The following is an 11,057-nucleotide window of genomic DNA, read 5'->3' on the forward strand; positions in this document are numbered from 1 at the left end:
CTCCCAGAATTCCCCAGCCAGCATTCGCTGGCTGGGGAATTCTGGGAGTTGAAGTCCGGACATCTTCAAGTTGCCAAGATTGAGAAACACTGCGCTAATGTTACCTGCGAGCTGCAATAAGCAGGATTGCAGGGCCCGACAGGTCTCTCCGTCTCATCTCCATCACCTTACGCCTGAGAGCTCGGGTGATCAGTGCGAGTATTTTATTTTATTTTTTATATGTATTTATTTATTCATTCATTCGTTTACAAAATAATAGGTATAAGAGTAAATATGAGTATGAATGAAATGGGTACAAATAAATAGGGACAGTAGGATAGGGACGGTAGGCACGGTGGTGCCCTTTACGGACCTCTTAGGAATGCGGTGAGGTCAACAGTAGACAGTTTAAGGTTGAAGTTATGGGGATTTGAAGATGTAACAAGAGTCGGGTAGCGCATTCCCGGCATTGACCACTCTGTTGCTGAAGTCGTATTTTCTGCAATCGAGTTTGGAGCGCTTTGCCTTGAAATTTGTATCTGTTGCATACTCTTGTATTATTCCGGTTGAAGCTGAAATAATCATTGACAGGTAGGACGTTGTAGCGGATAATTTTGTGTACTACGCTTAAGCCCAACCGTAGATTGCACCACGCACCTAAGACGCTAACGGCGTCAGCAAATCGTAGAAATGCGGCGGCTGTCTGTCTTTAAATACTACGTGGTGGGGCGCAACAAAATAAGAGTTCCCTTGGTACTGCATAATGCAGCCATTGTGATGTATTAGCCCGAGCATTTGCGCGGTGTGTGGAGCGGGACAAAGACACGCCTGCCCATCGGCAATTGTCCTCCGCATCGCAGCAGCAGACTTGCCTGCGCAAATCCTTCGGTTGGCGGACACCCGCGGGGCGAGCTGCCACCCGCGCCGCGCTCCCGAGTTGGTTGGGTGTCGTCCCGCTCCCCCCCCCCGCCCCACTACAGTCCGCTGGACAAAGCGCACCATTAGCGCATGAGCCAGGGGTGTCCAAATTTGGGGACTTTAAAACTTGTGGACTTCAACTCCCAGAATTCCCCAGCCAGCATGCTGGCTGGGGAATTCTGGGAGTTGAAGTCCACCAAGTCTTAAAGTTCCTAAGTTTGGACACCCCTGGCATAAGCGCACCAGAGTGCCTACCGTCTCTGTCCTACTGGCCCCATTTATTTGTATCCATTTCCTGTGTTCTTATTCCTGTTTATTCCTGTTATACATGAGTGAGTAAATAAATGAAGGAAGGAAGGAAGGAAGGAAGGAAGGAAGGAAGGAAGGAAGGAAGGAAGGAAGGAAGGAAGGAAGGAAGGAAGGAAGGAGGGGGTGGCTTTTCGGTCCTCTGCCCAATCAACTTCTCCCCGTCCTCCGTGAGACCACAACTGGGTGCCGAGACAGTGGCGTGAAGGCGAGATGTTCCCTGCCGATCCCGTCCTTGAGCAGCAGGAGGCGCTGTCGCTGTCGCTACCGGCTGAGGTCAGGGCGGAGCCAGCGGAGCGGCTATGGCGGAGCCGGTGAGTCGCGAGGCCCCGGAGCGCAGCCAGGTACTTGGGGAAAAGGGGCCGCGTTGTGAGATCGGAGCAGCACCTGGATGATGGCAAGTGATGGGGAAACGGCAGCTCTCTCTCTCCCCCTCGTCTTGCTCCCTCCTTCTCTTCCGTGCAGGCGCCCAGAGCGGAGGACAAGTTGCAGCTCCGGAAAGAGAAGAAGCAGCAGAAGAAAAAACGCCGCGAAGCGGAGCCCAAGACGCCCCCAGATGGGCTCGCCCAGCCCGCTCCCGCGCCTGCTGGGCAGCTGCCTCCGCCAGGTGCCAGAGGGGCGAAGGACGAGGGTTGGGAGGTCTCCCCCCCTTTTTTTTCCGCAGTCTGAGCTGCAGAGGGAGACGCGTCGCCGGAGCCCCCGGGCGGAATGGACGGCCGGGGGTAAAAGCAGCGCTGGCCTCCGCTTACCTCGTCGTTTTCCTTGTGTTTAGGGCCGGAACCTACCACGCCGGGATCTCCTGACAAAGCCTGTGGTGGCGAACGGACGGGCCCGGGCAAAAGTAAGGCTGAGCTGCGAGCTGAGCGCCGGGCCAAGCAGGAGGCTGACCGGGCGTTGAAGCAAGCTCGGAAGGTTGATCCGAGTCAAACAGCCGTGTCTCCCAAGCCTCGGGTTGGAGGACCCACGGAAGCCCAGCCAGGTAAGGCTCTGTCGTGAAGGAAAGGTTGCTGGTGACCCAGCTAGAAAGCTTCATCTTCTGAGCTTTGCCGCCTTCTCTTCCCCAGGGGTCAAGAGGCTCCCAGAACATGTGCAGGTGGATGATCCAGCTGCCCAAAAAAAGCTAGCCAAAAAGTTGGAGCGTCAGCAGGTAGGGCTCCAGTCCCTGTGAGGAATAGTGCTTGGAAGAGGTGGAGGTAAATAAGCTGTACAAGTAGGTCTTGATTTATGACGATGATGGTCCAAAGGTGCTTACTGCCACTTCTTGAAGTTACAATGGCCACATCCTGCTGAAGTCACGTGATCACATTTTGGGAGCTTGCTTGGCAACCAGCTTTTACAACCATTTGCAGCATCATAGACACAGGACTCCAATTTGCAATGTTTTTGCTGGTTTCTGACATTTGTTTCTAATTTCCTTCAAATTTCCATGCTTAGACTGGCTTATTCCCCATGTCTGCAGGTCCCTATGAGGCCAGATTATGGTGCCAAAGTTAGTCTCTTCTCCCACTTGCATCAATATAGTCGCAAAGAATTGCTGACACAACAGATGAGGTGAGTGCCTGTGAACCAAGAGAAAAACACTGAACCCAAAGGGGCTTTATCACAGCACTTTGAAATGTCCATAAATAATGCTGTGAGGACATTTTCTAGGCTATTCCTAGAGAAAAGAAGGAAGAATAGAGGTCACAAAACCAAGAACCATGTTCTCTGCTTAATGAAATTGGCCTGGTTAGATTGGAGCTCTGTTCTTGCTGCCCTGCCTTGGGAAGTTTCCATGCTTAGATTCCATCCTAGTACAAAGTTTTAAGGCAAAGTGCTTTGGTTAAAGTTTATCTTCCTCTTTTCTTCCTCCGAAAGTGCTCTTCAGCTATTTCCGGATCTATATTCATCATTCTTTACAGTTTTATTTATTAAAATTTCCTCTCCTTTGTGGTATTTCAAAAAGATGGAAGAAAAGGATGAACAAGAATAATATTTTCTTTCTTGAAAGTAACTTGTAGTTGGGCTTTGGTATGATGGACGATGTGCAAAAAGTGTCAGTTTTATTGGGGAGTGTTGAGATGATATGTAATAACGCAGAACCTTTTCGCCTGCAGCATCCCAGTCTCCACCATCCACCCTGCAGTGGTGCGTCTTGGCCTCCAGTACTCTCAGGGCATCATCAATGGCTCCAATGCTCGGTGTATTGCACTCCTAAAAGTTTTCAAACAGGTACTGCTGAAGAAGGGAGTTAGTTTAGACCAGTCCAGATTTCTTCCCATTGGAAGAACTGATACTGAAAACAGCAAATACTTAAATGATAAACATGTCTGAAGCATCTTTATTTTCCTTAGTTTACCTAATGTGGTAGACTGTAAGATAGTCTCTCTTGAGTCAAGATCCATTCCTCTTGACTGTATGGTCAAGAGACACCTATGTTGTCCTCCTGACAATAGTATCAAAATACCGTGCTCTGGGCGTACACTCTATGGTTGTGTGCCAGCTGCCGGCAGAGCGTACAACCATAGAGCGTACACCCAGAGCGGCCACTGCTGGAAGACTCGGTTTAGAAGCCACCGAAAAAGCCAAACTGGGATGGCGGTGGTGGCGGAGGTACCCTGGCTCTGCAGGGAGAGCTGGACCAGGGCATCGTGAGGCTGGGAGGTGCGTCAACGAGAGCGGAACAGCCACTCACGCAACCCCCCTCTCCAGCCGTGCAGAGTGCCTTTCACTGGCATTTTGAAGGTGCCAAGCTGCAGGAGCCAAGCAGCGGCGAACACGTGCTCACGTGGCTTGGCAATACCCCTAGGTTAGTGAATGGCGCTGTGCCCGGCTGGAAAGGAGGTTTGCTGGGTGGCTGCTCGTGAGCGTGGTTGCTTCATGGCTGCTGTGTTGCACTGCTGCGACAGCGCAACACAGCCATTCGCCCATGAGGCTGTGTCCGGCTCTTTGGGAGCCCGCTCAGGAGATAGAAGCCACCCGGCAACCCCAAAACAATAAACCCTCCCCTCATAATAAGGCCCAAGCCATATTTTGTGGGTTAAAAGAAAATAAGACCCTGTCTTATTTTTGGGGAAACACGGTAGTGTGTCAGTCACCTTATGCGAATTTTTTAAACATTTATTTCATTTCCACTACTGCTCATCTCAGCAAATGATTTTGGGTGGCTCACAGTTCAAAACATACATTTGCCAGCTGCTCGCGCAAAGATAATGTGCACACTCACCTGCCACAGCTGCGGTGGCCCAGTTCCAATCAGCTCAAAGCCTGATAATGGCCATGGTCCAGGGGTTGGGGACCCCTCGTCTAAAATTCCCAAGTAGGTAAATACAAGAACATAAATATAGTAGCCATTCTGCAGGTGGAATAGTCATAGGCTTGGCTAGTTTAAAAATAATTTAATAAATTCTTGGAGAAAGAAGGGGTCAATGGCTCTGTGCAGCTTCTCAGCTCTAACAGAACCTGTTTTGCTGGGAGCACAAATAATACTGTAGAGAATAGCAGGTGTCTCCATTGTTTTCAGACATTGTTTTCAGGCTCCCACAGTAGTCTCTGATCGGCTAACATAGGAAACAAGTTGCCAGATGTGGGTAAACTCAACTTGACTTGATCCTGCTGTAGGACTCCTCTGCTGTTCACGTTGAGGTTTTAACCTTGCAAGTTTGCAGCTTCTCTTTTATCTTGTCCTTCAGGTAATTAGAGACTATACTACTCCGGCTAACGAGGAACTTTCACGAGACCTTGTAAACAAGCTGAAACCGTACATCAGGTGATTATGGAGAAGGGATTTCTCCCTTTGGACATCTGGAGGTGGAAAGGTGCTTTGATGCTGAGCTGAGTGTGCCTTTCTTCTGCAGCTTCCTGACCCAGTGCAGGCCCCTCTCTGCCAGCATGGGCAATGCCATCAAATTCCTTAAGAAGGAGATTTCCTCACTGCCAGGGACCATACGAGAAGAGAAGGTGAGTTCAAACTTACAAACTTGGATGCTGGTTGAAATTTCTGAATGTAGCATGCAATCCATTTTTCTTCCACTTTGCTCTCTTTTCTGGGAATGTCCTTAGAAATTTGGACTGGCATAGATCGCTAGCCATTTATCTTGCCTATGTTTTGGTTCTTTTTGATTATTGCCCCAAAATTTATTGTTCAGGCTTATCTCTTTCATTTTTCAAAGAGATGTTGCTATGCTCAATAGCACAAGGTGGGAAAACAGAGCTTTTTTCTTATTCTCCAGGGGATAAGCAGGAGATCCAGCTTAGATACTGTGGGAGAGATTCATCTATCTATTGACAATTTCAAAATAATAAAATAACAAAAAATAACATGCCCAAATCAAACAGTTTTAGGAAGTTTATCCATTATATGAACTGCAAGAAATGAATCCAGCTGAGTATGCAGGGAGGGGACTGACCACACATGACCAACTGTCTCCTGGGAATAGGCCAAGGAGCAACTTCAGGAGACAATTGACAAATATGAGCGGGAGAAGATTTTTCTGGCAGCCGAAGCCATTTCCAAATTTGCCTTCGAGAAGATCAACGATGGCGACGTCATCCTTGTCTATGGATGGTATGGAGTTGTGCTTGGGGGTGGGGAAAGAAAAACAAAATTGTTCTTATCTGAATGATGCTTTTCAGAATCTAAGCTGCTCTCCTGGATGTGAAATGCTGGTGGGAATGAAGAGAGAAAGGGGTCTGGCAGGCTTGCAAGACAAAGCAATAGTACTGTTGTGAAAAAAATGGGTGATTGTAGCCAGGGCGGGAATTCCAGAAGATGATAGGTTGCCTCCTGGAAAGCTTGTGTGGAATTCATAACTTTACCTAGATCTTATGCTGTGCTGACAGCAATCAGGACAGTTCAGAAAACTTTCATCTGTAAAGCATAAAATGACTTTGGTGGAGATATGCAGGAATGGGCAAAAGAAGCTAAAGCATTTTTTAAGTCCAAAATTAGATAACATTCAGAAGTAGTTCAGGTAGACATCTGCCTAACTCACAGAACTAGTGCGGTGGAGGGGGGAGGTACAGCACAATCAGATTTGGAAAATTGTGTTATTATAGTTAGTCTGAATCAGAGGTGGTCTACGTCAGGTTCTGGAAAATCAGTAGCGGAAATTTTGAGTAGTTCGGAGAACTGGTAAATACCGCCTCTGACTGGCCCCGCCCCCATCTATTATCTGCCTCCCAAGTCCCAGCTGATCGGGAGGAAATGGGGATTTTGCAGTAACCTTCCCCTGCTATGCCCACCAAGCCACACCATGCCCACCACGCCACGTCCACAGAACTGGTAGTAAAAAAAATTGAATCCCACCACTGGTCTGAACAAAAGCAGTTTCAATTCTCCTGATTTGATCTACATAGAGGAGTAATATCACCTTATATTTGAGTTAAAGTAAGGGAAGAGGAGGCAAAGTTTTCCAAGTCTGAGAGCAAAGGCATCCTGGGTTTCCAAAAGTTGGCCAAGTGAAATATTGTCTGGGTTAAGTTCCTCATCTATTTATCTCTGCTCATGTTTGCTTGGTAGTTCATCCTTGGTGAGCCGCATACTCTGTGACGCTCATGCCAATCAACGTGCCTTCCGAGTGGTGGTAGTGGACAGTCAGCCACGGTTAGAAGGACGGGAGACACTGTGCCGCCTGGTGAAACAGGGAGTCCGCTGCAGCTACGTGCTGATCAATGCCATCTCCTACGTGTTACCTGAGGTAGGAACTTTGAAATGTGATATGGGTAGAGGAGTGCTGTTAGAAGAACTGAAAGGGCAATTCTGTGGGGTAGGGTCAGAATCTGGAGTCTGAAAAGAGACTAGCAGGTTCTGGTTATTATTTTTTAAATTTATATGCTGTCCCACTCATCATCCTTTCCTCCAGTTTCCATGTTACCGACATGTGTCTTAACTAAGCTGGGGATTCCCTTGGAGTTCTTAATCATTGAGGATAATGACGCTTTTTCTGCGTCAGATGAAAAGAGAATATCTTTCTCCTTCTGTCCTGGCCATTTTTTACAGAGAGCATTTTAACAAACTGCATTGTTAGAGACCCCACACACCCACTTCATGGACTGTTTCTGTTGCTCCCTTCTGGGAGGAGGTTTCAATGTATTTCTAACAGGACTACCAGATTCTGTAACAGCTTTGTTCCCTATGCCGTCTGTCTGGTAAACTCACAAGATTTGTTTTGCTCGCCATGTACATGTCTATATCCGAACTAGACTGTGTTGTTTCTCTGTATCATATGATATATGGGGTATAGGCATAATTTTGTATTTATTTATTTTGTCATGCTTATATGGTGTATATTGGAAGTGGAGACCACTTGAGAGCTGAATGCAGTAAAATTTCATTTTAATGTATGCCGATTAGTGTACAGTCAAAGTGACAATAAAGTTATTCTAAGTTCAGTTCTAAGAATTATGGGGATCTTTTTAGTAAATGAAGGCTACAGGTGGTTATAAAATAAGTGAAAAGCTCTCACTCTCTCTTGGCAGGTTTCCAAAGTGCTGTTAGGAGCTCATGCACTATTAGCCAATGGGTCAGTGATGTCACGTATGGGCACCTCACAAATTGCACTACTTTCCAAGGCCTATAATGTGTCTGTACTAGTCTGCTGTGAGACCTACAAGTTCTGCGATCGGGTTCAGACCGACTCCTTTGTCTCCAATGAACTTGGTATGTCTGGAATCAAGCCTCGGGTATCTTTTTGGATGACAGACTTTATTGCACAATGTTGCAAATGCAAAAAATAAAGATTTGCCATTCTTAATTTTAAAATATTGAGTTATCTGGAAAAGGCAGATTTGATTATTTTGTGGAATGTTAGCCATTTTTCATATAGATTCCTGGAAGTAGTTGATAGTCTTTTGTTGATCTGAACATTTAGACTAATACAAGTAAGAGAACCAACACTTGTCCCTTTAATGGGAAAAGCTTGCCTAGAAAAGTCAGGCTACCATTTTCTATTTTGTTTCATCTCACTTTCATTCTTCAAGACCACTGAGAATTGAAGCAGATGCTTATCTCAGATCAGCTTTATGAGCTAGATTGGCTTAGGGGAGTGAACAGCCCATGATTAGTAATTGAGCGTTGAAATATTTAGAGGAAACTTGACAGATATTGGAATGCGGAAATTGCATCCACTGCTTCTCAATGCAAGACGTTACAAAAGCACAAACGCTGTAAGCAAAGTAAGCATCAGAATGTGCAGAAGGAAAATACAGGAAACAATAGCTTCAGGACTTGTCCAACATAAGGGAGAAATCTTGGCCCATGCTGCTTTGAGAAAGAACCAATGCTTTTCTAACTGGTCCCTATTCCTATATTTGCAGATGATCCAGATGACCTGATTGGGTCAAAAGGAAAGAGCCGTCCATTATCCAACTGGCAGGAAAGCAAATCGTTGCGCCTTCTCAATTTAGTCTATGATGTGACCCCTCAAGAATTGGTGGATCTGGTCATTACAGAGTTGGGGATGATCCCTTGCACTTCTGTTCCTGTTGTTCTGCGGGTCAAGAATGTAGAGCAGTAATGTTGGAAGAGTGAATAAACCTGTGTGTCTCTGTTCTATGCCTCTGTTTATATATGTCGTTGTGGAGTGAAACAGGATTCCCAATTTTGGGAAAATCAACCTAAGCCTTGTCCAGCACTTAAGTAATTTATATTCATCTGTTTATTTACTTGGGACATCTTTGTTATCAATCTGTTGCTGCTAGAAATGGAGTCATATTATAGAATTTATCAATGCCTTTCTGTTTATTCCAACACTCCGTTTAGAACTAGAGGTCCAATCTAGAATTTATTCTAGTAATAATCATTAGATACATTATCTTTCTTTATCCTTGAGTGTGTTATATATTCAAGTAGACCTGAGACCCAGAACCTTTTTTTCTATTAACTAAGGCATTGTGAAATATCTCATCTTCTATACATTTCTTGCAAATGTATAGATCTGTCCCAAATCCCCTTGCACTTATTTGTGTTTCCTTACGTGAGGCAGTTCTGAAATAGCTGAGTTGATGTCAGTGGGTTCCTACATGGTACTAAGCCAAAATATTACTTGTTTGGTTTCAGCTTAAAACAATGTGTGAATGTAACTAGTAAAATTTGCTAAGCGTGATTTTATATTTTAACATCTATGAGCAAGGCAACTTAATTAGCAAACTAAGTTTAAAATCAATTATGGCTTAATGCAATGTGCAAACCAATCAATGTGAGGACAATTGGAAACTGATCTCATGGCAACAGTAACCTGCCTGCATAATATACCTCTGATTCTCCCCCCCCCCCCTAGCTAAACTACTAGTCCCTATCATACATAGGATGTTACTTGGTGCCTCATTCTAGCCACCCTAGAGGTACCTGTCATGAAGGGAATCATATTTAAAATATTTCTTACACTTTTGTTAATAGATGTTTGGAGATTAAAGTTTCCAAAATTCCTAAAATATTGCTGTTGGTATTTGAAGGGGGAAAGCAGCTTTAGAGCAAGGTATCAAAGAGTTTGATTTATTTATTTCTATTTATTTTCCCCACTGCTCTCCCTAATGTGGGTAAAATGACACTGGGATATTGTTACAGGTGGAGCAATAATTGTGCAGAAAGAGTTTGGTCATGAAAATGCCCAACAATTATGAATAAAGGAACTAGCCTAACATGGCCTAGCATTCTGACCAGAGGTGGTATTCAGCAGGTTCTGACCAGTTCTGGAGAACCGATAGCAGAAATTTTGAGTAATTTGGAGAACCAGTAAATACCACCTCTGACTGGCCCCATCCCCATCTATTCTCTGCCTCCCGACTCCCAGCTGATTGGGAGGAAATGGGGATTTTTCAGTAACCTTCCCCTGGAGTGGAGAGGGAATGAAGATTTTACAGTATCTTTCCCCTGCCACGCCCACCAAACCACATCAGACCCACCAAGCCATGCCCACAGACCCGGTAGTGAAAAGTTTTGAATCCCACCACTGATTCTAACCTCTAAATATTATTTATTGCACAACTTGTATCCACCACATTCAATACTCTAGGTATACCATTAAAAATCAAAAGCTGCAGACAACAGAAGAAAACAGTTTAAAAGCTGATGCTAATTGTAAAAATTACATTCAACAAAAATACATCCTTTGTGTTTTCCAAAAGGGTATAGGGCTTGGTGGGGGAGAGAGAAATATTTGGAGCTTAGGGATCAAGCTATTTTAAAGAATCAGAGGACTCACAGAAAAGGTTCCAGAATTTTCACCCTTCTAATATTTTCCAAGACATAATCCTCATCTGATATTATAAGATGAGCAGATGTAATTAAAAGAGGTTTTTAAGGTAATTTAGACCCAAATAAAGAAGTACCAAATAACATCCCTTGTGTGCTCAACACTCACAAACTCTAGGACCCTGATGTTGAGAATTCTAATGGTGGGAGGAGAGCAGGATGCAGTATAATTTAGTCCAGTGTTTTTCAAATTTGAAAACTTAAAATGTGTGGACTTCATCTTCTGGAATTCTGGCTGGGGAATTCTGGGAATCCACACCACAGTAGGTTCCAGATAGTTTGGCCTCCCTGGAAAACCATATTCTGGCATCCCCTATAATTTGACTCATCTTCCAATTTTAGGAATTTCATTAAAGCACCCTCTTTTTCTTTCAGCTTTTAAATTTTACACGTTTTTTAGTCCTGCGCAATTTGTTTTCTTGGATATTTTCTCCCTATTTACACAGTAATTTTAATTACATTAGCACCCATTGTTATATGACAACAGTTCTTTTTTCTTGTGTTCTTCATTAGCCTTTTATTATTTTAGCAGTGCTAAAATTTGGTATCCCTAGATTGTTACCTATTTGATCTTAGCTTAAGCCACCACAAACATCTTTAAACATGTTAAAGTAGCTAAGCT

The 11,057-nt window shown here is 44.6% G+C and overlaps 1 protein-coding gene across 1 annotated transcript; it reads left to right on the forward strand.

The window, feature by feature from the left end:
- The first annotated feature begins 1,379 nt into the window (after positions 1-1,379).
- EIF2B4 (eukaryotic translation initiation factor 2B subunit delta) lies at positions 1,380-8,733 on the forward strand. Its single transcript, XM_014073304.2, has 12 exons — positions 1,380-1,547; positions 1,669-1,810; positions 1,976-2,182; positions 2,268-2,350; positions 2,663-2,754; positions 3,300-3,414; positions 4,875-4,951; positions 5,040-5,142; positions 5,622-5,749; positions 6,704-6,881; positions 7,663-7,843; positions 8,500-8,733. Exons 1-12 carry the CDS (start codon positions 1,506-1,508, stop codon positions 8,697-8,699), a joined length of 1,548 nt encoding a protein of 515 aa, XP_013928779.2. The 5' UTR covers positions 1,380-1,505; the 3' UTR covers positions 8,700-8,733.
- Positions 8,734-11,057: the final 2,324 nt, after the last annotated feature.

Source organism: Thamnophis sirtalis, unplaced genomic scaffold (genome assembly GCF_051295495.1).
Source record: "Thamnophis sirtalis isolate CommonGarterSnake01/CBP01778 unplaced genomic scaffold, rThaSir2_p1.2 scaffold_6, whole genome shotgun sequence".
Taxonomy (NCBI): domain Eukaryota; kingdom Metazoa; phylum Chordata; class Lepidosauria; order Squamata; family Natricidae; genus Thamnophis; species Thamnophis sirtalis.